We start from the raw sequence: 27,757 nt of genomic DNA, 5'->3' as shown, positions 1-27,757 counted from the left end.
GCACACGTTCCCTCCGCAAGACGCGGGTTAGAAGTCAGGTGTTTAAAACCATGGTCTGGGAAAGCTTTAAGTGTGGAAGTGGGTAACAAGTCTAACCTGTTTCTCTATACCCGTCGTCCTGGCCCCAGCAAGTAATGGCTTCCTCAGCAGTTGGAACATTTTCCTCACGTTCATTCATACTTGAACTCAAATAGGAGAGTAAAGTGATACTGGGGGCAGGTGGAATTCTGAAACGATAGCCTTAGTTGGTTTCTACTCACTTGGCTTCCAAGGCACACATGAGACTGATAAGGTAGGAAGAAATGCCCAATGCGGACTCCTGTTGTGTAGTGAATCACCGAGTACCTAATTTCCTATTTGGAAAAGGAACAATGAATCCAGTCATACCAAACACACCAAGGAGGGGGTGGGAAAAACCAATTCAGCTCAGAAGCTTGGCAAGAGGGAGACAGATGCACTGTCCAGAGAATTTAAAATCAGTAATAAAACTGACTAAAGGTCTGTCTGCCTTTTCTTATCACCACGCACTAGCAGTTCTGTGCAAGGTCCGTAACACAGGGTAGATGCAACCATTCCCTCCCTGCTCATCCCCTTCGGAATCCCACGGATTAGAATGACTCTCCCACTTAGGATTTTCTAGCAAGCAGGAAAGTTGACTCTTTGGAAGAAGGAAAAGCTATCCGGGAAAAGAGAAAGAATGAGTATTTTTCTAGCAGTTTGTGTCTGTCTATCCAAGACTTTCCCTACATATGCTATCTCGTTAATCCTCAACAACAACAACATCAGCTATACCAGGCAGGTAACACCGCACCCATTTTACGGATAAGGAAACAGACTCTGAAAAGTTGAACAATGTATTCAAGGTCACAAGCCACTAATTGGTGGATTCAAGAGTCTAATAGTCATAATCTAATCGAATCCACCTCAAAAGCTCAGGTTTTCATTCAGCTGAGTAGCTAAGATCACAGACTGACATCTAACAGGTCCAAAACTCGGACAAGGTTCTTGAGTACCTCGGTTGTAATGTGAGATGGCAATGGTAACCACTGGTTGAACTGTTGAGAGCTTGCCTGCGGTGATGTGGGGAAGCTCTCAGAACAGTCCTGGATTACAATAAACACATCAGAGATGGCAATAAGCGGCACATGGCTTTCGTCATGCTAAACCTCATTGAAGAAATCCGAGCAATGTTTGGTCTTTTCCACGAGTTCAAGGATGCTGGCTATAGACTTTAGCTACTTCACATTTTTACCTGCAGCTCTGGTGGGTGGGGTTATCAACTCTGATGCTGAGGATACACACACACCTATCAGGGACTGCGGCAGTCAGAGGATGTACAGTCTCAGAGTCCCTTTGTCCCCATCCCCACCTCTCTGTGCCGGTTGGTTCGTGACTTCCTCTAGAACGTCCTCATTTGGTACACTCTGCCTCCTATTCTAAAGGAATAAATGGCAAGATTATATGTGTGGGGGGCGGGGGTTGGCAGAAGGGCACGGGGATACATTTGTTTCAGTTCATCCTATTCAATAATGGAGTGACTGCGAGACCGCTCATGAGAATACTGCTCTCTAAAAGATGATTTCCGAATATTTCGCCGCCTGAAATATACAAAAGTTAACACAGGATGATGCCTGAATAACAGGTCAGATTTCTTAGCTATACTGTAGTGTGTTGTGAAAAGCAATTGGAGTCCCTGCTACTTGAATTCTTTGTATAAAAGTGGAAACCAAAGAATGCCAATATTTCATTAAACATATTACTGGATTTGTCTATTATTTAAAAGTAACAACAAAATTTTGGGGTTTTTTTTCTTTAAACATGAAAACAATTGTAGAGAGTCTTATAGGGTACTAAAGCCTAATATTTATATAAAGCAATCAGACAGTATTATTGAGAGCACACATAAGATAATGCTTTTTGTTTGTTTGTTTTTGCTTTTGGACACCTGCATTATTGTAATGCACTTTTGCCATAATGCATGGCAAGAGATCAATATAAACACTGACATTTTTAATTATAATATGAATTTATTCCACATTTCACAGGGCTAGGTCCAATCTCTTCAGTAAATATCATTATTATAACAAATAACTATAATTTCTTTGTAACATAATCTTTGTTAACATAACACTTTATTTTACAATTTTAGCTTAGTACAGGTAAACCCTTCTCGAGCGTGATGATGGTTGCCTTCTAAAGGTAGCAGGGTTTTTCAAGTATCCTTGTTGAGTTTTTACATATTTGGAAATATGTAACAGTCAACTTGTATGCAGAATGAAGCAAACAATAGGAGTCATTGTAAAATCTATCCCATGGCCTGAAGGAAACTCTGTGGTGGGAAGCTATGTGTTAATGAAGGGAGTTCAACATTTGCTGCTTGGTTGTGTGTTCTGTTTCTGCCTTTCTCCCATTCCCATCATGCACTGTAATAATGAGCATACAATCGAATCAGCTATGTAAAGTACAAAGACAATGCAGAACATTCTCTCGGATCAGGTCTCATAAGAGTAACTGGAATAGTCACAGGGTCTTAACAACAACAAAAGTTTGTTCAACATTTGAAAAAGAGATGCTGGAAAAGGACCCCTTCCTTGTGTTAAGTTGGGGTGGCACATGCCATATTCTGTTCCCTCCTTGCCTAATACTGTTCCCTCCCATCCACCACAAGACTTCAGCTTCTAGATAGCAAACATTTGAAAATAATCTGAAAACTGATCAGATTAAACCTCTTAATACATATGTTCTAGGTCTAACAAGGCTTAACGACAGAATAAAGGATGTATAGTCTTGGCAAAACAAGCCACATCCATGCTATTGGTGGCATGGAAATTCTAAGGAGAAAGCATCATTAAGGCTTCTTTATTCTTAGCGTTTGTTTCTTCTATTTTTCTACTTGCTCCCATGTATTGAAGGTGAAGTTAAATTGGAACATACCCTTTAAGGTTACATTATTCAGAGATGTAGGTAGGCACTGAGTGGATGGAATCAGAATTCCCACGTCCTAGTTTGAGTATTTATGTTAATATACTCGGTCTCCCTTTGTCTTTCACCTTCCTTATGCTTTCTAGGCTCCGACAGGTTCTATGTACAAATGTTCTGACTATCTGGAAAATTAAATGAAAGTCCAGAACTGACAGAGACCCTGAGACAGAGCGGTGATCTTCTCAAAGCTTTAAGACAAAGCATTACTGAGACTGTGGGGCCAATCAACACATCCCACTGCATCGGAGGTAGAAAATTAAGGAAAGGGTCAGTGTTAGATTGTATGAGAAAAACATTTTTTCAAGGACATATATAGAGAGACATTTATCAAGGGAGAAACTTTGTGAGTCAGCAAAGATCACTGATTCTCACACAGTGTGCTGGCCATTAGAGGTATGCCCCTGAATTGGGCACAGAATCATATATACTGATCCCTAATCCATATCTTTGAATGATTTAATTTCCTTTTTTTATAAGGGTATCTCAAAAATAACTTTGACATCCAGGCATGGCCAGAACACATGCTGGACATGTGCCAAGCTTTGGCCACCCCAACATGCTCTGTCTAGAAGAGAAAAGCTGGCCTGATGCTGGCTTGCAGACGTAGCTATGGCATCCATGAAGAAAGAGAACATGTTCTGCTCTGCAGTCAGCCCAGGCTGGCTCTCATTACGCCCCTGCAGGATCATCAAATATCAAAAGAGGATGTTAGGAGCTTGGAAAGGGTCCAGAGGACTGGCACTGAAAGGAATAAATGTTTGAGAAATCATACTGAAGGGGCAGGCTGAATGGACCTGGGGTGCTTGCCCGGCTAACAGCTTGTGAGGACACAGAAAAGACGCCGGGGTGAGGCCTGTCCTAGGTAGTGAAGAGGCATCTGTCATGGCACAGAGGGCCCACAGAACAAGAGATAATGGCTTCAGAGGCGACTGTGAGATTTCCAAAGAGATTTGGGTCTGTCAGCCTTTGAAATGTATGTCCAAAGGACAGTACAGACAGCCTTTTCCCAACCCCTCCCCAAGATCAAGGATCATCAGAGATAATCCAGGTTAGAAAGATCAACTAGCCAGCCTCAGGGAGAAGGTGAAGTTTCATTTCAACACTTAGATCACTGTTATGGCGATGTGATGCTGTGATGTGATGTGATGTGATCACTACTCTGGGATTCTCTGATTTGACACGGGGATGTGTTACCTAACAAATGTGACGTGGGCACATTCACAAGTGATTGAGTGTGCAAGTGTGAGCACGTATGCATATGTATACGTGAGTGTGTGAGAGTCCGTGTGTATCATGGAGCGTAAGTGTATGTAAATGTCAGTGTCTACGTGCGTGTGTATGTGCGTGTGTGAGCGCGTCCGCATGTGTGTATTGTGTGAGTGTTTGGACAGTGGAGGGTGTGGTGCTCATCTCCTTCCTTCCTTGAAACACAAATACAAACGTTCTTTGGGAACATTTTTCCAAGGAAAACTGGCACTTCTGTTTAGAGACACAGCCTCGCGGCACCCTTCTTGAAAGAAAGCATGGCTGTCATGTGGTCAAGAGCATTACCGGCTGTCCTATCACCTGCTGCAACAAGACCACAGATGGTATGATTGCCAATGGAATGGGGGTCCCATTCCCAGAGGTAGGCTTGTTCTCGGCCGAATCAGGGGCATGACATGAACTCCCCTTTCTACTGTCTCCAAAGGTGGCCGCCCCCTTTCTTCTGAACACATGGCTTTCCACTTTATTATATAAGGAAAAAAGAGAAAGTTACATGTGCTCCAAGTTCAATGTGACCACTAGATAGTTTTGTTTTTATAACTAAGGAAAAGAAAAGGTTTTATTTTTTCACAGGAGGCACAGAAGTTCGGTTTAATTTCCAAAGATCTACATTCAGACAAATGCCAACATATGAGGCTTCATGGCAATAAAATTCCTGCCCCTTGTCTAGTCTACTTATTCGGGAGTGAATTCACAAAGAAAGTAATGTGTTTTCATCTCTCTGAATTTCAAAGAATATTGGACTCTACATGCTTCACAACTCACTTCTTTCCTGAGCTTTACATTTTAACTTACGTCTTTTGAACTTCCAGTCAGATAAGATTATGTATTTCTACAAATCTTGCCTCTGCCATAGTTACCTGAGACCAAAAGATTGCAAAATCAAGCAATGTTACCTTGACCTTTGTTGATACACAAATGCAGATGGTAGGCAGTCACTGTTGGCCCTAGGCTCCTCTGTAGCTCAGGCAGTTAAGGACTGTCTCTAGATTCTTTGGGGGTGGACAGTCATTATTGGCCTAGGCCTGGAGGGCCACTGTGGGCACCTCTGTATTTTTCTGCTGGAGCAGTATCAGGCACTTCTATATACCCTTCTTGCAGTACTTCTGAGAAAGCTCCTACCATGACATGTAACGGCAAGTCAAAAGCTTTTACTGAAGAAATGGAAAAGGGATCAGATATGAACAATCTGAAAGAAAGCACAATGCCTTCTCTATGAACGGTAATGCCCCTTAATATGGCTGAAATGGCACAGGCATCCTAAAGCCAACTTCCTCAGCTCATAAGCACCCATTGGAATTATTTTAGGGATTGGTGATTGCTTTTGTTTGTTTGAAAGAGATCACGTGGTTTTCCATGATCTCCTAACGAGAGGTGGATTCATCTCTTATTACACATTCTGTTATTAAATAATTACTGGGAATCCTGGTATCCAAAGTGGGGGGGGGGATATTTATTTGATAATGGTAGGTGTTCCATAGCCTAGTTGGTGTATGAATATTCACTCTTACAGTCAACAAGTCAACACCGCCTTGGGTTACTGAACAAAGGGCAGTGTCATCAACACAACAAAGGGTTGTTACTTAGACATCTCAGTCAAGGGTCTGAGAACTGGGTGAGAAGAGATCCTCAACAGGTAACCATTGACTTTAGTCCTAAGTCATAGGAATGCAAAGCAAGGATCTTCTGAGCCGTATTTACTTCTTTAGTACAAGAACAGGCAAATACTACAACCAGTCACAAGAAGAGAGTCTCAGAGGCTAGCCTTCTAGTTCAGAGCCCTGACAGCCTATCTACCATATGGATGTGGGCCAGAATTTCTGCTGGTTGGGGCTTTCTCATGTTGCTATATTTTGAAGAATAAAGAGTATGCCATCAGGTGAATAAAGAGTTGGTAATGCGAAAGCACAAAAATCTTGTCTTGTTTTTATTTCAGAAGTTTAGCCCAGGAAACTGCTATCATTTTAACCCCCCAGGGACCCTTACAATTAAAGGGGTTTAGGATGAAGCAACTATAAAGATAATTAGGAAAAAAGCAAAACAAAACAAAGAACACAAAACCTCCCCGTGATACTGAGGGTAATGTTTGCAAGGTACATGTCCTTGGAAAATCATTTATATTAATGCAATCTCCTGACAGCTAAATTTCTCCCCTTTCTGGATTCAATTTAAAAATTTTTAAATATCAGTAAATGTAATTTTTTGAAATAGCTCTGAATCAACTAAGAAACTAATTTTATCTCAGTGAGGTTAATTACATTATTTATTTATTAATTCCTTGTCCTATTGTTTCTTCTTTTTTTTACCCCCAAAGTGTTTGAGCTGGATACATTTAGTTATGAAAGCATTTAACATTTTAAATTAAGACACAAGGAAATCTAAATGACACTTGAGATGCCCTTGAGAGAAGCCTCTCACCTCTCGTGTTTATAGATAACTCATATATTCATAAATCAAATCCCGTGCACATTTAAGCCAGACCAAAAACTAAACAGCACCATGTCTCCCACTAGAAAAAAAAAATGCAATTATTCTGCTTAGTTATGTTTTTAAAATAGCTTGACATTTTAAATAATTGATGAATATGTAATTTGCTAATCAGTAACGGACAGTTCCCGTGGAGGTACCCTCACTAGTTTTATAATTTACTATTTCAGAAGAGTTTTATGAATGCAAAGATTAAAGCTGGGAAGTGGAGAGAAATCACTCCAGGACGACATTATCCTATTTAACACCCGTAATACTTAACACTAACAACAATTAAGTTTCACAAATTAAGTCAACGTACTGAATTTCTATTGGGTGAGTTATACACAGACATTTATGTGTCGTGATTATTCCCCAGAGACAACCATGTACCCAAATGAACATCAGAGCAACATACTCTTACTGTAAAGGATTAAATGATATTTTAGTTTATGCCTTTATTTCTTGTCTCTTTTCTCCAAGCGATAATAGAGATCTTATTTACCATGCATGAACACTTACATTCTCTTTCTGAGAACATTTCTGATGTTGTTGGTGTAAGAGAGGAAAATCATTTATTTAAAGATCGCCTTATTAATCTACAGTTTTTGGTAAATATCTAGATTATCTGGTCGGTCAATTTGTCTTTATAGCCTAAGAAAGAAGACTGGCTGCCATGTTCAATCCAGATGAGTTGGCATATGAATATTTATAAGGACATCGATATCCACAGTGTCTTACAATCATGCTCCAAGCTAAATAGAAATAAAAGCAAAACGGCCACAAATATTACAGTCTAATAGGATAAGAGCTGAAAGATATGTACAAATTCATTGACAACATCTGTGCAAGTGTTATAGACAAAACATTTAAAAAGAAATCTACATGAAACAAAGTAGATAAATTTATCAAATGTTGATAAATTTTCAGAGACAGTATAAAAGTACATAAAACATGGAAGAGAGGAAGAGCTTTAAAAAAAAAAAAATAACCACTAAGCCAATACAAATTTACTACATTAATATTACAGAATGATGGGAACCAGAGACAAAAAAACGATTTGGTAACAAACAGCAAAGGAAGTTTCACCAGTCACAGAGAAGAAAGACTTTCCCTTCCGGATGAGAACACAGACCGCCACAACTCACCCCCTCCACCCATACACACATAGAAAAATAAAAGCAAACGCAAGAGTTGTCTACGGCAACACAGGACAGACAGACGTGGAAGCGCCTGGCATGTTGCATCACACGAAGTCAATCACGATTGGCTAACGGTGATGGTACCTGGCTCTGTTGCGGGTCACTGGCTTGCCTGAGAGGCGTCACTGATGGAGGGGGCACACCTGATGTGGATGCAGACCGGCCTAATTTGCAGCTTACTTTCGCTTCTGTGAAAAGGGGGGGAAAAGGCAAAGTATTAGCTGAGCAGGGTCTGCAGCGACCAGCGGCGTTCAGGCTCCCATATTGTTTTGCAGCGCGCTCTTTCAGTGCATTGGATACTGCAGATGCTTGCTGGTACCTGGCAGGTCGTGACAGTCTCACGACAACCGACTCGAAAACGAGCTTTATTTGCACTCAGCTCCCGGAAATAAAGAACGAGCCAAGGGAACAAGCAGAGGCCTTGTTCCCTCAGGCATTTTACCTCATTTGGAGTTAGTTTTTATAGAGTGAGTGCCAGAGCAAGAGCCCCATGCAGGAAAAAAAAGCAAGTGACATGAACATTTCCTCCAGCGCTGGTCCAGAGGTCTTGAAATGTCTTTTCTACCTGCTCCAAAATATTTCCTCCCTCCCTCCCTTCCTTTCTCTCTCTCTCTCTCTCTCTCTCTCTCTCTCTCTCTCTCTCTCTTTTTCCTTCTTCTAATCTTGAAATCTAGAACCTGGGGCTTGGGCTGAAAGGTAGCCCTTCTCTAATTTATCTCTATTCACTTTCAAGTTGACAACCATCTTCTAAGACGTTTGGTATTTTTCATAATGATAGTATTTTTCCAAGTTATAAAAACATTCCCCTAACTCTTCTTCGATTTCAGAAGCTCAAATGAGTTTCCCAGGCCATTGATGGGATACTTTGGAGATTAGAATTTGGTAACGGAAGAGTTCCCTTCATCCAAGAGGGTACAGATCGGATCTTAATTAAAATGTTAATATAGATGAAGACGTTTGAGAAGAAAATACTTTTGTCGCAGACTTTTATATTGGCTGTAACTTTTTGAGTGCCAGGTATATTCCAGCTTCTGTCTGGGCTATATTTGAATTATCTCTAATCCGAAAGATATTCCATAGAGTTACACAGTTAGCCAGAAAAGCTGCCAATTTCTACATATACTTACATACATGTGTATATATTGGAAACCTCCTTGCTGACCCCCATAATCTCTCTGCTCAAAACCAACTTAGACACCATTTTCCTAGACTGAGCTTCCTAAATTACTTTGAAGCCACCCACCTTATTCCAAGTTTTCTAATTATTCCATATTTCATATGAGAAAAACTTCAAACCCCCTTGACTAATTTTCAGAGGCCTCCTGTGATCTGCTCAGATCCACTCTGTTTCCACTGTTCTTCCCAAAGCACATGCAACTGTCTTCCCCTCTCAGTTTCTGCATTTGATCCTGCTTCTGTCCTTCACCTCAGGGTGTGCCCTTGTGTGGACTTCCGTCAGACTAAGTCTTACCCATTTCCGAAGACCAACTTCAGCAAGTCCTTCCTACTGCGAAGCATCCTGAGTCTCTCTTCTGAAACTGCCTTAGCACTTATACAGTGTTTGCAATGCCTGCTGTGGCTTTGGGCATTTATGTCGGTGTGGGCCACGCAGTAAGTGTTCAATTAATACGCATTTTTCTTTCACTGAAGACACTCAGTTTAACCTAGGAAAGGTTAAGGCAACTCCTAAAAACAAATGGAGGCAATGCAAGTAATGTAGAATATGCTTTAAGGCCTGAGTTCAAGGCCTAGCTCCCCACTTACAAAGGCAGTGATTCTCATTCAAAGGCTTTGTGATGTTCTAGGGTCCATTTCAGAGGAGGCATGAGGTTGGAAACTCTCCCTGCCTTAATTTTTATGCAGATGATTCTAGTCTACTCAACCACTTTTGAAAGGTGTTTCAATATAACAGTATCATACAATGGCATAAACTATCACTGTAACTTAGAAGTTAATCTCATTTCCCAGGAGGCATAAATCCTTGCATACCTCAGCAAATCATCTTTTATTATACAAAATAATGGGTAAAGCATCTATCACAATCCTGGTTGACGTGTATTTAGAACGGGGCCAATGTTTCCATGCATCCCTTCGCTGTGGTAGCACATTTAGTCACATGGAGTCAGAAAATTCACTATTTTTTCCTAGGAAAGGATGGCAAATAATATTTCTTTACTTAAGGTCCTTTTCCAGTTTATATTAAAGAGATTATCTGATGAGTGACACAATTCGAGGCCTTTTACATTATCTAGTGTACCTATGGATTAATTTCTCCTGCTAGGTTTCCACTATGATTCTGACTTAACCAGCCTCTTTCAAACATAGACAAAGATATCTCTAAGGAACAGACTGAGCTGTACCAAAATCCAGACAGACTCCCCATTTCATTATGACCTGCAAAGGCTTCGTCTTACCACCATTGGACATCAGTCCAGAGCATGTCTGAGCTCACGAAGCCCCCTTAGGTACTGCAGTATAAACCGCTCAATCCACATTACACACAGCAGTTTAGGCTACTAGCCGACTACCCTGTGGGCTAGCGCTAAGGTGAGGTCACACTGGAGTCAACTATTGGATCCCAACATGGCTCATATGGGTCATGGTTCTACCTGTAGCAGCAGACTAACATTGTGACCATAAAGCCATTATGTCCACATGCTTACAGAGACAAATACACACACATACACACTGCATAAAATTACTGCTTAATGGTGTCATGTTGTAGGGATATTATTACAATTGTAAAGTTTTGGTTTATCTTTATCTTACTCATTTTGGCTCTTTGCCCTTCTTTCGGTTTTACATGGCCCTTATGTGCATTTCAAGTTTATTATATTATGGAGTTATATTATGGAGTATATCATGGTCCCTCTATATTAAAGGACCATGTTGGGGGTCTTTATGATGTAGCATCCACCAAGGTTCCTTGACCAAAAGAATTGTCTGAAGAAGCCCCAAAAGTCAAAAAATCCCAGAAAAGATTCTGATTAAAACCAAGCCTCACAGAGATTCTTTAGGGCTATGACATTGAAGTTAAATTGTCCATCTTACCTGCCCTTGGAAATACACTGTGCTTTGAGCCTTAAACAGGGAAGCTTAGGAGCCATGACACTAAAAACAGTACATTTTCATCCTGAATTTTGTTCATGTAAAAATTGCCAAGGTTTTTTGGGGGCTCAAGAACAATGGCCATGTTCCTCAAAAGAGATCTAAGGTAGAACTTTCCTCCCTCAAGAAAAACTCATTCCATTTCATTAAGAGATTAATGATGAACTGAAAGGCACCTGTTATTCCCACATCCAAGGAAAAGCTTCTTTCTTTGTAAGCTCTATTATTAATCATCATCCTAGAAGTAACAGTTGATGTCATATATGAAATTTCAATGCAGATCAAGTGCAAAGAGAAGAAAGAATAAGAAAAAGGTAGTAGATTAAGGAAGAAAGAGAATCAGAGGGGAAAAGAAAGAATAGAAAAAGAAGCCGAGAAGGCAGGAAGGAAGGGAGGGAGTAAAGAGAGGAAGGAAGGAAGGAAGGAAGGAAGGAAGGAAGGAAGGAAGGAAGGAAGGATAGGAGGTAGGGTGGGAGAGAGGGAGGAAGGAAGGAAGGAAAGAAGGAAGGGAGGAAGGAAGGAAGGAAGGAAGGAAGGAAGGAAGGAAGGAAGGAAAGAAGGAAAGAAGAAACAAAAGAAAAAGGAAAGAACAAAAGAAAGGAAAGAAAAGGAAAAGAAAAGAGACAAATTTTAACTTTTTGGAATAAACCATTATCAAGATATTATCATGAAATGTTTCCCAAGTAATGACTCATGATCATCTTAAAATTTTTATTATGTAAGTACCCAGCAAACTGTGTGACTTAATATTTCTTTGTTTTTATTCTTAGTGGATTCAATTTATCACTGTTTTGTTTCGTTTTGTTTTGTTTTGTTTTGTTTTGTTGTAGAGATAGTCATTTCTCAATCATTTCTCATCTTCCCTTCAAGGTGAATTGTATTTCTCTTCAAAATCATGTCCTTAGTTGTGTTACCAATAATCTCTAAGGCATTCACTGCTATTATTGTGAGTATTGGAGTTCTCTTTGCTTTCAGAAAGCAAAGACAAATGACTCTTCTCAACCTCTGTATCTACACAGCAACAGGAGAGTAGGGCATTTTCACCAAAGAAAACACTTTCATCTAGCATCAAAGAAATAAAATCAGTCAAATTCTGAGACATATCTTTCCTCTATCTTAGGTTTTTTTCCTAATACACAATATTTTTCTCTAGTAGCAGAAACATATCATGATTTCTCCAAGTCATCTTGCTGAAAGTTTCTAATCAATGGCTCAAGGCTATATGGAAGTCACAGAGAGGTCCCTTTACAATACAACAAAGTATGCTTATTACAAATTCTACTTTCATTTCTAAGAAAGGCATTTGTTGGAAATAACACATATGTTATTTGAGATAAACTGGTGTTTAAGTAATAAGTGGTAGTTGTACCAGGACTATAGTAAAACCTTCATGGTTCCCACCACTTTGTTTAAAGGCTTCTATCACTCATCACAAGTAAACACACAAGATGCCCTCAAGTCCCACGCTAAATGTCATGTGTCCTGTACATAATTTTCATGCATTTTTATAATTTTGCTTCAGGAATGATTGGACTGTGAATAATCCAATTCATTCATGACTGGCTATGATTTCTAGGCAATAATCAAGTGGACTCAGGAATTCTTGCAGTATGACACAATCGAATCTAGAAATTGTTCCCAAATGTAATATAATTGTTTTATTTATTTATTTATTTTTAAATTTTCTTGAAACCCAAGTTACTTGCCATATAGTGTAATAATGGCTTCAGGAGTAGAATTTCGTGATTCATCACTCACATATAACACCCAGTGCTCGTCCAAACAAGTACCTTCCTTAATGCCCATCACCTATTTAGCCCACCCTGCTACCCAACACCCCTCCAGCAGCCCTCAGTTTGCTCTCTGTATTTAAGTGTCTCTTATGGTTTGCTTCCCTCTCTGTTTTTGTCTTATTTTTCCTTCCCTTACCCTATGTTCATCTGTTTTTTTTTTTTTAATTCCGCATATGTGTGAAATCATATGATGTTGGTCTTTTTCTGACTGACTTATTTTGCTTAGCAGAATACACTCTAGCTCCATCCAGAATGGTAAGATTTCATCCTTTTTTTTTTTTTTTTTAATTTTTTTTTTTTCAACGTTTATTTATTTTTGGGACAGAGAGAGACAGAGCATGAACGGGGGAGGGGCAGAGAGAGAGGGAGACACAGAAACAGAAACAGGCTCCAGGCTCTGAGCCATCAGCCCAGAGCCTGACGCGGGGCTCGAACTCACGGACCGCGAGATCGTGACCTGGCTGAAGTCGGACGCTTAACCGACTGCGCCACCCAGGCGCCCCAAGATTTCATCCTTTTTGATCACCAAGTAACTGTAATAGAATTGTTTTAATACTGAATTTAACAATTGATTCCGTGAACCTGATGCCGTACTTTGTATAATTTCATTAAACATTCATTAATGTTAACCTGGAAGTTTCTTCTGGAATTTTAGTGCTACCATTTTATTTTTAATACCCAATATTTCTGTAGATCCCTGAGAAACTCATAGGCCCCAGCATTGTCAGTATGGCGCTGAAAAGAGAAAACGGGCCTAATCATAGTTGTGATCATTTTGTGACCAGAGAAAGAAAACCAGCAGGATACAAACATCTACCCTGGGAGAAGATATTCCTCTCTCCAGCGTTCCGTGGAGCTTTCCTCTGAATGAGACTTACATAGCTTTGGATGAGTCCCAAGTACCCCATAGTCACAGACCAAGGTCCTAGTGTTATCTGCAGGGCCAGAGAGTAAAACTATAGATACTGGACGAACTGGTAATTCTTCTTGGGAATACTGGAATTCTGGTGAAGATCTAAAACCCCAAAAACAGTGAGGTGGAGACATGATAGGTAGAGTTTATGGGCCAAGGATGGCTTCTAGAAGTACTTGTAGAAGTACAAGATCCATTGTAGAGAGAAGGAGAATCACATGCATGTAGAGTTAGGAATGCCCACTTGTGTTCCTTCTAAATGTCTGAAGAGCTGAGATTCCCCTTACCACTTTCCACTTTCTTATGTGGACATAATATAAATCATACTACTGCCTACCACACAGGGATGCCCTACGTACTGCAATGCATGCTTGGTTTCTTACCTAGCAGGATAGCATGGTGTGGCATTAACAGTTTTTTGTTTTTGTTTTTGTTTTTTTGACAGCCTCTTTTATTGTAATATATAATTTCTTTTTCTTTTTAAGTTTATTTATTTATTTTGAAAGAGAGAGAGAGCGTGCACATGAGCAAGGGAGGGAGAGGGAGACGGGGTGGGGGGAGACTATCTCAAGCAGGCTCTGCTCAACTTGGAGCCTGACACGAGGCTGGATCCCAGGACTGTGCGATTATGACCTGAGCCGATATCAAGAGTACGACTCAAACGACTGAGCCACCCAGGTACCCCACGTAATATATAATTTCTGAAACACCCCTTAGGGTAGTTATCACTTTAGCTGCATATAAGAGGTGCTCTTGTCTTCAAGAATACTTTATTTCACATTAAAATAAAATTATAGTATATGTGTATAAAGGAATATATTTTACCTTTTTAATAAGTAATATATGCTACTGGGGTGCCTGAGCGGTTCAGTCGGTTAAGTGTCCGACCTTAGGTCACAATTTTGCTGTTCGTGAGGTCGAGCCCTGCATTGGGCACCATGTTGACAGTGTGGAGCCTGCTTGGGATTCTCTGTCTCTCTCCCTCTCGCTCTCTGCCCCTCCCCACTTGCATGCCTTCTCTCTCTCTCTCTCTTTCTCTCTCTCTCTTTCTCCCAAAATAAATAAATAAACTTTTAAAAATTATGTAATATATGCTGTTTAATTATACTTACTACCATAACATAAAGAAAATCCATTTGCCAAGATACAAATTTAAAAAGACATATCATGATTTGTATCAGGATCAAATGCATATTACCATGGGGATAGGCATTTTACCTTGTATTATGGCATCAGAAACAGAATAAACAAACAAACAAAAGTTTAATAAAACCCTTCATCACCCGTATTAGGAATGAAAACATGACAAAAATAATTTAACCTATTTTTTAAAATTTTTTAATAAAAATTTTTAATGTGTATTTTTGAGAGAGAGAGAGAGAGAGAGAGAGAGAAAGAACATGAGCAGAGGAGGGGCAGAGAGAGAGGGAGACACAGAATCTGAAGCAGGCTCCAGGCTCTGAGCTGGCAGCACAGAGCCCAATGTGGGGCTCGAACCCACAAACTGTGAGATCATGACCTGAGTGACTCAACCGACTGAGCCACCCAGGGGCCCCATTTTAACTTATTTTTAAAATGTGTTATATTTCACTTCTAAATGACAAAATAAAAAGAAGGAAATCCAAGTTTCAATTTTATGTATCACCCACCTTATTAATGTAAAAACTCTTTATTCCTAATAAATGAAAATAAAAACTGGATGTAATACTAATGACGTCTTTTTTTATACCATTGACATTTGTGGTTTATTTCAACATTTTTTTAATGTTTATTGGTTTTTGAGAGAGACACAGAGAGAGAGTGTGTGAGCAGGGGAGGGGCAGAGAGAGAGGGAGACACAGAATCTGAAGCAGTCTCCAGGCTCTGAGCTGTCAGCACAGAGCCCGATGTGCAGCTCAAACCCACAAACTGTGAGATCATGACCGAGCCGAAGTTGGATGCTTAACCGACTGAGCCCCCAGGAGCCCTGTGGTTTATTTAAAAACAAACATCTTGAAACAAAATTTGGTCCAAAATAATTTATATGGTCCTTATGGCAGGTTTTATTTCCATGGCCATGGTCCTTATGCTTTTGCCTTGAACCATTGTCCATTATGAACGTAAGTTCAGCATTGTGTGCCTAGGAACAAGACTTATCCAAAAGCATATGTGGTCAAGTCCACGATGGAAGGGAACTTCAATCTGATTTCCAATAATGGCCATGTCTGTTCACTCTGTAGCAGAACTTCTGGAGGTCTCTAAGATCCTATGAGGAGGTAGTGACATAAGGTCAAAGCTATTTTCAAAGAAGTATTAAGTAAGAGGTAATTTGCTTTTCCCACTGGGTTGACAAATGCACTCAAAGTCCAAAAACCATGCTGCATAAATCAGCTGTGACCTTAGCACATCAAAGCAACAGCACCAAACTGTAGTGGTAATTATGTATTTTTCATTGCCACACAGACTTGAGTAATTGACAGATATTTTGTCAAAAATGAATAAAGTAAGCCTATTGCTTTAAGGAAGACAACTGACAGAATTTGCTGACAATGATAAATTTGAGCTTTCAAGCAGGAATTCAAATTTTGAAAAACTTGTCTGCACCACTGTGAGCTAGACAGCATCCTAATACTGAAAGACTTTTCTTATGAGATCAGTGGTGATATTAATTAATGTGCTGTATTGATTTTTATAATGAAATGTGTCAACATATGGAAGGTTTGCATGACTTTGTGAACCGATACTTTCTAAAAGCATGATCTTATAAATCATGCATGGATAAAAGATCCATTTAAAGTGCAAGATAGACCAAGAGTTTAATGCAACAGAGTATGATGAGTTTATTGATAGGTAACTAACCCTTCCAAAACTGCTATTCGTTGAGTTTGGGTAGGATATTGAAAAAGAATATACACAATTATATGCAAAGGCTATCAAAATCTTCCTTTGTTCCCCCAGTTACACATCTGTACAAAGCCAGATTCCCTTCATATATTTTAACCAAAGCAACGTATTACAACAGATTGAGTCCAAAGCAGCTACGAGAATCCATGTTCTATTAAGTCAGATAGTAAAGAGATTTACAAACACATAAAACAATTTCAATCTCTTCACCATTTGTTATAGTTTAGGAGTGTAGTTTTTTTTTTCATAAAAAATGTTTATGCTAACATATGATGGATTTATTTTTAATGAATAATTTTCTTAATTTTCAATTTTAATTTCTCATGTGATAAATATTGTCATACTTAACCCGTATGTTAGACTTAACTTCCAGATCCAGGAGAACCCTTTGGGATTCTCAGTAAGTTTTATGAACATATGGAGTCCTGAGACTGAAGATTTTGAGAATAGTCACTTTATATAGACTCTGAGTCCCCAAAGAGTTCCCTTAAAAAGGTAACTTTTTTATATAATTAATATGTCATTGGAGTACTTAAAAAACACAGATTGAAACAAAGGAAAATACCATGTTGAAGCACAAAGGAAAACCTTTGAAAACTTTAGGGGATTGGGAAAACAACCAGTTTTGAAATGCTACCCTAGGAAAGTCTCTGTGACAATGTGCAAGAAAAAAGGTGTTGCCTGTCTCCAAGACCTGAGGGAAGCCATCCAAATTCTCAGGGCACTTTTATCATTTATAATAAGAAGCAACCTCCAAGGTTCATTCATTGATTCTTTGACGTTCATAAATGAAATCTGTTGGAATAACTGAAATGCCCTCAAAAGTGCTCTTGATGGATCCTAAGCTTCGTTTACTAAGGTCATGGCTTTTACTCCTCCTTTCTGATCTACTCTTTGTGCTTTCTTTTCGTAATGTCGTTAGGATTATGTCTAACTCAAGTTTGCTATTTGCTAAAATTCTTCTAAAGCTGTTGGTAACAGTTTTGGTAGCAAATGGTTAAACGTGATTTTTAAAAAAATGCTTTAAAATTAAATTTAAGCGAGGTAAGGGTAGTCTGTCATTCATTTTCACCGGTCCAGAATCCACCTGCTCTTATTTTTCTGGAAGAACAGTTTGAATTTCCTTTGGAGAACAACATAACCAACACATTCAGACCTTACAGCTCTGTGCAAGGAGGCGCCATGATTCCAGCCCCAGAAGTGACCACGTGACGCAGGTCCGTCCAATCAATTATTCCATCCCCTCAGACTCACTGATTGGCTCAGGGGAGGACATGTGACACAAGTCAGTCAATGAGGGCTGCCTTCCGATTTTTGCCGGGGCTCTCGAGTCAGGGCCGCTAAGCTCTCGTCACTTAGCAGCGGACCATTGTGGACCATTTGCTTGACTTCTTTAAGCTTCAGTTTGTCCGCAGGTAAGATGGGAAGAAATAAATGTATCCACTTTATGAAGTTCTTGTAAGAAATAAGAGAATAATCGGAGATTTCACCCAAGCAACCCGCATAGGATGTCAAGAAATGTTGGCTATTTGTATTCTTTCAAGGCCAATCTGACCATTCGCCTCCTCTGCTTATACTATAAGGAGATCTAAACCGCCTCCTCACAACGGTACACGTGACTCAGTTTACATAACCAGTCTCATCTGCAGCCTCACCCCTGCCACGCCCCGTCAGGGTCTCCTAAAGCCCCACGTCTTCTCTTCCTCTAGGATTTTAATCACGCCTTTCCGCTCTGCTTGGTGCATTTGTCCCCCCCCACCCCCTTCCCTTCCCTCATATACTAGATCATGTGCTCTGTGAAGACAGGAGCCACGTCTGTCTCATTCCCCCATACATTTCCCCTGAGTAACATAACTGACCCTTGATCAGGACTCATGAATTATTTATCGAATGAATTATTTTAAACCATATTTTAAAGAATGAAGCCAGGGTAAAAGACGAGTTGTTTGCACATGTCTCATTAGTACGTTAAAAGCATAGTCTTCCTTTCTTTCACTTTCCCCAAGTTGCCAGCAAAAAGGCAAAAAATACATTGACCAGACTTCGACTGAATTTTAACATTTAAAAAAAAATTGAGGGGAAAATGCAGTGCCTGTTTTGGACAGTAGGTGGGAGTGCCACTATTATTTGATACATACTCTGGTAGGCTTACAAAGCTTCCAGAACTAGTCTCTGTAAACGCCCAGCATAAGTCAGAAGGAACCTTCTTCTTTGTCGTGTCTACTATGGCTTTTCACAGAAACGGGGCATTCTTTGTGAATACTGCTGGTGCAGCATACCCACAGGGCTTTTGCAAAGCAAGCCAACGACGGGCAACTGGGGAGTAATGTCAGGAGGAGTCCTTGGAGAGAGGGCACAGGGTGGAACCATGCTCCTGCAGGGAAAGGCAGAAGGAGCTGGCACTCAGGTCAACACTCAAGCCAGTGTATTGTCATTGTGGTCCTCAAACAGGATTCATCTACTGAGAGGCAAGGAGGTGGAGCCACCTTGTGTGTTATCTGAATTGTATCTGCCTGGTTAACTATTTTTTCCCAAGGGACTCGCACAGAGAGTACCTGGAAATTCAGAATTTCTCTGACAAGAATGAAATCATTATCAAATTGTATTTTTTCCCACCAGTTTTCAGGGTATCTGTATAATATATAATGCCATGGTCTAGGTACATGTTTAGTAGAAATCAAGTTTAAGGGACTGTGTGTGTGTGTGTGTGTGTGTGTGTGTGTACTCACACATATACTTATGTATTGTATATGATAGTAGTTAGCTGACTTTGCACATTGGATCACATAAGACCCAAGCTTAAAATTATACACACACCTACGCATACCAGTTAGCATCATCAAATTTCTTGAATTCCAAATGGCTCCCATAACTTTAGCCAACCATCTTGATAGAAAAAAAAAATAGGAAAAAGAATATAAATGGTTTAGAGAAAACACAGCAAACTAGTGCAAAACAAAGTCCAGCATCCTGTCTTATTGAATAGGGCAATAATGCCCCCTTGCTATATAAAATCAACCCCATCATATATGCTCCTTGGAGGCAAAGGTCATCTGTCATTACCCCATACCGTGCTGTTCAAACAGGTGTTCTCACTGGGAGAAATTTGCTGAATGAGTAAACGATGAAACCAAAGAAAAACAAGCACACATAATGTTGCTGTTTTTTCGGGGGGGAAAAACCCACGTGTGACATGCTTGTTCAGGTGCTCAAGAATTAATTTTTAGATGGATCAAAACAATCTATTGTAAGCACCCCTCACTTAGTTATAGGGACAGAGGAACTTCAGAGCTGAGACAACAGAGAAAATGTTTCTTCTTTGGATTTACAAGGCAAGTTATTTAGGGCAGCACATTTATCTTCATAATTCTGTTTCCTTTGGTTTAGGATGCTGATGCATTAGCTGACTTTGTAAATCTGATCACACAAGCCCCAGTTTAAAATCCATGAGCGACTTCCTGTCATCTTTAGGTAAGACCTAAAGACCTAAAGATCAGGAATCACTCATATAGGCAGCTGGGCCTAGCCCTTGTCAGGCCCTCAGCTTCCTCTCACCATACCCTCATGCCCTTCCCCCTAATTCACCTGAGATCTCAGTTCCCATGTCTCCTGGATGCCGTGTAACACACTCAAGAAAAAGTGCGGTGTCATTTTCCTTGGTTGGTGGCTTTGGTTACAGATTAATTATATTCTTAACTTTTGTTATTAATGGCAATTTCTCCCACTGGCATATGTTCAATGCTTGATAGCTTTATATTGAAAGAAATTAGCTAAATAAATGAATGGATGAATAAATTAATGGATTTATGAGCCTGCAGGTAGAAATAGGGAAACCCAGTCTAATTAAACCACGGAAAGAGAGCTGTACTAAGGGTCAGGAACCTGAAATATGTTTCTTTCTCTTTTTTTTTAATGTTTATTTTTGAGGAAGAGAAGGAGACAGAGTATGAGTGGGGGAAGGGCAGAGAGAAGGAGACACAGAATCCAAAGCAGGCTCTGAGCTGTCAGAAGGGAGCTCAACTCATGAACTGCGAGATCATGACCTGAGCTGAAGTCAGATGCTTAACCATCTGAGGCACCCAGGTGCCCCTGAAAGCCATCTTTTTATTTGAATCTGCTACATACCAATGGGCAATTTACTTGATTTCTCTTGAGCATCAGTTTGGTCACCTAAATAATCAGATCACAACACCACGCCAGAGATGTACAGGTTTTTGTGAAGATCAAATGAGACAGCACTTATAAAAGTATTGGAAAAGCTAACACATTGCAAATAAATATAAGGCATTATTTTATTTATTTATTTTTTTTCCTTCAACGTTTTTATTTATTTTTGGGACAGAGAGAGACAGAGCATGAATGGGGGAGGGGCAGAGAGAGAGGGAGACACAGAATCAGAAACAGGCTCCAGGCTCCGAGCCATCAGCCCAGAGCCTGACGCGGGGCTCGAACTCACGGACCGCGAGATCGTGACCTGGCTGAAGTCGGACGCTTAACCGACTGCGCCACCCAGGCGCCCCTATAAGGCATTATTTTAAATGGGTCACAGAGGATCCATAAAAGTGATCAACTTAAATTCCAGAATTTGGATTAAATATGATGTGCAATAATCTTAGGGTACACTTTGTAATTATATCAAGTTCTGTTTTCTTTAAACTTGTATATTTCACTGTTCAATTGAACACAGAGGACCTCCAATGCCATCAGAAAACAAAGTTATTCTTTTTTCCCCACAAACCAGTTCTAACCCGCGGTGGGGTAGTTCTTTCTCGTCCTTTGGATAAAGCCTAGGCCAACTCCCAGAACTTTCCTTTTCATCTTGATAATTAATTTTGTCCATATCACCTCACACCTGTCAGAGTGGCTAAAATTAGCAACACAAGAAACAACAGATGTTAGTGAGGATGTGGAAAAAGGGGAACCCTCTTGTACTCTTGGTGGGAATGCAAACTGGTGCAGCCACTGTGGAGAATGGTACAGAGGTTCCTCAAAAAGCCAAAAATAGTACTCTACAATCCAGCAATTGCGCTACTAGGTATTTACCCAAAGGATACAAAAAATACGGATTTGAAGCGGTACATGCAGCATTATCAACAATAGCCAAACTACGGAGAGAACCAAAATGTCCACCGACTGGTGAATTGGTAAAGATGTGGTACACACACACACACACACACACACACACACACACACACTCATACACACACAATTGAATATTACTCAGCCATCAAAAAGAATGAAATCTTGCCATTTGCAATGACATGGATGGAACTAGAGTGTATTATGCTAAGTGACATAAGTCAGAGAAAGACAAATACCATATTATTTCACTCACATGTGGAATTTAAGAAACAAAACAGATGAGTATTTAGGAGGGAGGAAAAAAAAGAGAGAGGGAAAAAGCCATAAGAGACTCTTAAAGACTGAGAACAAACTGAGGGTTGATGGAGGGAGGTGGGTGGGGGATGGGCTAGATGGGCGATGGGCATTAAAGAGGGCACTTGTGATGAGCCCTGGGTGTTATAAGGAATCACTGAATTCTACTCCCGAAACCAACATTGCACTATATGTTAACTAACTAGAATTTAAATAAAAACTTGAAAAGACAAAAAAAAAATCAGTTTCTTCAAGTCAAAAAAAAAAAGTCGTATTGGAGTAATAATTTAAGTGTCTAGTGGTTTTTTTTTTTACATTAATTACAATTTTGAACTTTGTTTCAAGGAAACATTCTCTCCTAGCCCATTTAGCCCTGTTCCTGGCACACAAGTAGACGACCTTTCTCTCTGCCTCATCTCCAGGCTGCCCCTCTGCCCCTAACTTGGTCCCCACCATATCTGCCTTCACAAAGGCCAAGAGAGGAGGGAGGGGTTGAGGAGAGGGGGTAGGAAAGGTCTTCTTCACTGACACCAGAGATGAAAGAAGAAGGGAACAACTCTCTTCTTGGGGTGCTTTCGAGTGTACCCTAAAGGCCTCCCTTGAATGGCCGTCTCCCACCTGGCGATCTCCTTCTGGCTGCCCACTGAACATCCTGTAGTACCCCTTGAGCCACGTCCTGCAGAGTCCTCGCCACTCCTGGCAATCACATGACCTAATCCAACCCCAGGGTTTCTCTCTCTGGCCTAATCTGGTCCACGGAAAACCCACTTTATGCACACTTTTAACCCACCATCAGTGGCTGGACGGTTATTTGCCCGGCAGCTTTCTGCTCTGCCTACACAGGCCGTTCAGCTAACCTCTCGCACTTTTATTTTACGGTGTCCGCTCAATGACTAGAGGCCAATGGCAAGATTTACAGGTAGTCCCATTAGTTTCCCTCCCTTGATTCTCCACTGGGAAGTTTTCTTTCAAGGATGCAGAGTCATCACACAAATACCCAGTGTCTATCTCCAAGTCTAATACCTAGAGTCTAACCTCTCAGCCTGCAACCATTTTCCTAGGCTAGAGATGAGAGTTCACTTAAGGACAACAAAATTCATTTTGATCGCTTCCTTTGCAAGTTATGCTTCTATGGTCTAGCTTTTTGCCTTGCTATGTGAGAGTAATTACCTTCTATCATTTTTAAATTACCTTTCCACAGGTGATACCCTGCTTATTTACATTCAATTCGGATAAAGACACACTCTGGCTGTTTGAAAATGGTTAACTCACCCCACGTTCCCCTTTTCTGTTTGTTTCTCAAAGCCATCTGGCCAGCATCGGGAGAAATACAAACCAAACTATTTCTCTGGTGATCACAAATTCTAGCGGGCCGAAGTCACAGTTTTCCACAGAGAAATAAAAGTGGGCGATTGGGGATCTGACTTACATTTCCCTCCGAAGGCTCTCCAAATGAGAATTCTGTTATGTGTTTACTACTAGAATTAGGGAAGAGAGTGTTAAACGTTAGAGTGTGAAAATACTGAGCAGAACCTAGCAACGAGATCTGGCCAGTGTTCCCAGAGGAAATAACCATGCACCCAATTATAACTGAGAGGGAGAGCAGATGTGGAGAACTATGTTCTGGTGCCTAAGCCGACTGTACAGAATGACAGCCTGGAGGGTCGTAGACACTAAAGCCCACAGCTGCTGAGGGCTGCTGGGGAGCCAAGCAGGAAGTTAGTCAACATCCTGCAGAAAAGCCCAAATTACAGTGGAGGCCTGAAATCTACCAGATTGGTGTTTTGTTCCTGTTGCATGATCAAAATGAGAGAGAACTCATGGTTTCTCTCAATACATAGCTCCTAGACAGTGACACCATGACAGTTAAAAGTTATGCTTTGAAACATGGGATGGCAAAGCAAAAGATAGGAGAGTGGGTTTTCACTTTTTACTTTGACTTTCTGTTTTTCTTTTTTTTTATGTTTATTTATTTTTGAGAGAGAGAGAGAGAGAGAGAGAGAGCCCGCGCCTGAGTGGGAGAGGGGCAGAGAGGGAGACACAGAATCCAAAGTGGGCTCCGGGCTCTGAGCCATCAGCACAGAGCCCAATGCAGGGCTTGAACTTGTGAACCATGAAATCATGAACTGAGCTGAAGTCGGAGGCTTCAGGCAAGTGCCCCTGACTTTGGCACCCCTGACTTTGTTTTGCAATGAGCATGCTCTTCTAATCATCACAATAAAGCATTTCCATTTGAGGGAAAATCAGCAAAAATTCAAACAGACTGTGACATCTTTGTCAGTTAACTATTTTCTGCTATACCCAAACTCAGTGACTCAAAACAACAGTCATTTGGTTCTGTTCCTGAGTCCACGAACCAGTTGAGTGGTTCTTCTGGTCCCAGCTGGGCTCAATAATGTACCTGTGGTCAAGGAGGTATTTCTGCAATCTCATGTTGTATTTTCTCACATGTTTGGGGGTTGGCTACATGAAGGCCAGAGACTCTTGGCTCTCCTCCACGTATCCCCTTCTCCAAAAGGCTAGCTCCAGTTCGTTTACAGGGTGGTGGTAGGGTTAGAAAAGAGCAAGTGGAAGTATTCTTGAAGCTGAAGCTCAGAAATGAACCCACAGTCCCTTCCATTTCATTCAACTGGTCAACGGAAGACACGAGGCCAACCCAGATTCAAGGGGGTAAGAAACAGACCTTGCTTCCTGATAAGAAACTACAAAAGTGCATTGCGAGAGCATGGATTCAAGGGAAGGAGAGTATTGGGACCAAACTGCATCCCAAATGTGCCAGATCATGTGAAGAAATGGAAGAAGGAGAAAAGGATATGGTTTGGGAATTATGTCACCATATTAAAATGCTTAATACCAGTTGGGTTCTGAAAGTAAATCTTTTTCATCCACACTTCAGTGAGTGAGCTGTAGGCACACTCTATCCCTTCTTACTTCCTAACTCGTATTTGTCATGCCAGTATCAAATTTAATATCACTTTCTCTAGGAAGCCTGTCTGAATTACCAGAGAATAAATCATGTCACTGTCTTTAGCACTCCCCCCTCATAACATTTATAAGAAACTCTTATTTTAGGGGCGCCTGGGTGGCTCAGTTGGTTAAGCATCTCACATCAGCTTAGGTCATTATCTCACAGTTCGTGGGTTCAAGCCCCGCGTTGGGTTTTGTGCTGACAGCTCAGAGCGTGAAGCTTACTTCGGATTCTGTGTCTCCCTCTCTCTGCCCCTCCCCCACTTGTCTGCACACGCTCTGTCTCATTCATTCTCTCAAAAAAAAATAAACAAAACTTAAAAAAAAAAAGAGAATGTTTTATCTTATTTCTGTCTCCCCTGTTAGACTATACTCTTTGGGAATGTGGGTCTGGTCTATCATATTTGCCTTGCACACTTTGCACCTCTGCACCTCGCCCCTGCAATGGTATAGGGTAGATGCTGAAGAAATGTTTGTTAGAAAATAAATATAAAGGGAATGAATGAATGAATGAATGAAAGTCAAGTCAGGTGTTTATTTTTTTTATTTTTTTTTATTTTTTTTTCCACGTTTTTATTTATTTTTGGGACAGAGAGAGACAGAGCATGAACGGGGGAGGGGCAGAGAGAGAGGGAGACACAGAATCGGAAACAGGCTCCAGGCTCTGAGCCATCAGCCCAGAGCCCGATGCGGGGCTCGAACTCAAGAACCGTGAGATCGTGACCTGGCTGAAGTCGGACGCTTAACCGACTGCGCCACCCAGGCGCCCCTTTTCTTGTTTTTTTTTTTTTTTTTTTTTTTAATTTTAAGTCAGGTGTTTATTAAAAGATATGTTTACATTTGGAGATATCAATATTTTCTTGTGATTTGCACATCCTCGACAGCATGATTTCCAATCCCGTTCATTGCTACTAAGCAGAACAGAAACACTGCGAGAGATTAAGATTTTTATGATGATTCCGTATAATGCAGCAACCAAGTCTTAAAGCCTGCACCTGATCCTTTCCCCAGATTTTATAAATGTAGCCTCAGGGGAACCCGAAAATGGCTATGACACTGACCTAAAATCTTTGTTGGAAAATCCACAAACAAAAGCACGGACTGTCAGCGGTCCTGTAGCCAGTTACATCACGTGTACCTAGAGAAAACCCTGTATCACACTTGCAATGAGCTCTGCTTTCCCAAGGAAACATTCAGTCTCGGTCCTAGAAAAAAACCTGAAAGTTTTCAGATTTTTTAAGTAAAATTGAAGGGTAGCAGCATAAACTGTGGGCCTACCAGCTATTATAAGCCAGCTGTATACCAGGCATTTCTATGCGTTTCGAAAATTAATCCTTACAATGACCTACCCAGTGAGATTTCCTTTATCTTTTCTATGAAGATAGAAAAACTGGGGCACAGCAGTGTAATGAAATTTCCTCAAGTCATTCCCACCAAAATATTAATTTATTAACATTGTTGCAAAACATGGTTCATCCGGACTAAAAAAGAGAGAAGAAAACCATATAGGTTTGGTATGTTTCGCCAGGAATTACCGCCATAAATACTATTCCACAGTTGCCAGTCCTGCTGCCCAATTTGACACTGGTCAGCTTCTCTCAGTTTGTGTACTTAGGACTCTTCTTGGATATAAAGGGCTGGATCATGAATGTTTTTGAGCTGGAGCTGCCAGGAGGTTTATTAGCAAAGTTCGCCAGTGATTCCAGCATCATCAGTAAAAAGGTTTTGGAATTTTCAAGAGGAAAGTGTCTTTCTTAATCAACTGGTAAAGGGGCTCCCGGGTGGCTCATTTAGTCAAGTGTCAGACTCTTGGTTTCAACTCATGTCACGATCTCATGGTTCTTGAGTTCTAGCCTCATGAACAGTGTGGAGCCCGCTTGGGATTCTCTCTCTCCCTCTCTGCCCCGCCCCCGCTCGTGTGTGCGCTTGTGCGTGTGCATGCTCGCTGTCTCTCTCTCTCAAAATAGATAAATAAGCTTAAAAAATTCAACTGGTAAAAATTCGGTATTCAAAGACTACACTCTGGAATTCAATCACCATTCCCTTTGCTGAACCCTGGTTTTCTGTTGCTTGTATTAAATGGCTCTCATTCAGCTAGATCTCCTTGGTGGATATCCAATCTTAGGCCTTTGGTTAACACCCTAACATCTTTGTAATCTTCCTATTCTTCAAAGACATGATTAGAATATGAATTAGAGTGGCTAATGTCTTAGAAACCATAGTCTGGGGAATGGGTATGCTCAGTGGTCAGGTTGGAACTGGAGCTCTCACTGTCCCCAACAAAACAACCCAAGATCCCTTTGGCTTCACTTCTCTTGCTTCCGTCTCTGTTTAAATTTGTCTCAGTTCAAGGCCCAGCTCAAATGCCACCACTCTGTGCTCTCTTGTAAAGATATCTGGAAAAGTCTCTGGAGTCATAGTGATAACTAGTATTTACTTAATGTCTGTAGTGCTCCAGATACCATACTAAGTGTGTTAACACATTATCTCACTTAATTCTCACCTTTAATTCTCAACAGCATCTCTGAGTTAGATACTATTATTGTCTATCCCTTATGATGAAGCTCAGTGAGATGATGGGATGTACCCCATGCTATCACTAATACAAAAAAAAAAAAAAACAGATTTAAAATTCAAATCCAGATCTACTGGATGGCCAAATCACAGTGCTCAACCACTATCTTATATTTTATGCATAAATTTTACTCTACAAATGTGGCGTGCGAGAATTGGCACATTTCTTTGTTTTCTTTCAATGAAACCAAAACTATGTGTGTTCTTGCTTCCCCGAACTTGTGTGC

General features: G+C 40.6%; 1 protein-coding gene across 7 annotated transcripts in view; it reads right to left on the bottom strand.

Moving 5' to 3' along the window:
* Positions 1-27,757, bottom strand: part of NYAP2 (neuronal tyrosine-phosphorylated phosphoinositide-3-kinase adaptor 2) — a 267,608-nt gene that overhangs the window by 38,930 nt on the left and 200,921 nt on the right. For 6 of the 7 annotated variants that reach the window (XM_086719776.1, XM_086719777.1, XM_086719778.1 and 3 more), the window contains one exon: positions 8,001-8,104. In XM_086719776.1, the coding sequence (XP_086575902.1) occupies positions 8,001-8,104 (104 nt within the window). Of the gene's footprint in view, positions 1-4,774; positions 7,470-8,000; positions 8,105-27,757 lie in introns of those variants that run through there. The other variant, XM_086719781.1, reaches the window with a different exon arrangement.

Source organism: Puma concolor, chromosome C1 (genome assembly GCF_028749965.1).
Source record: "Puma concolor isolate L17-30 chromosome C1, mPumCon1.1.hap2, whole genome shotgun sequence".
NCBI lineage: Eukaryota > Metazoa > Chordata > Mammalia > Carnivora > Felidae > Puma > Puma concolor.
The sequence above is the reverse complement of the archived record's forward strand: the minus strand, read 5'-3'. Positions and strand labels throughout refer to the sequence as shown.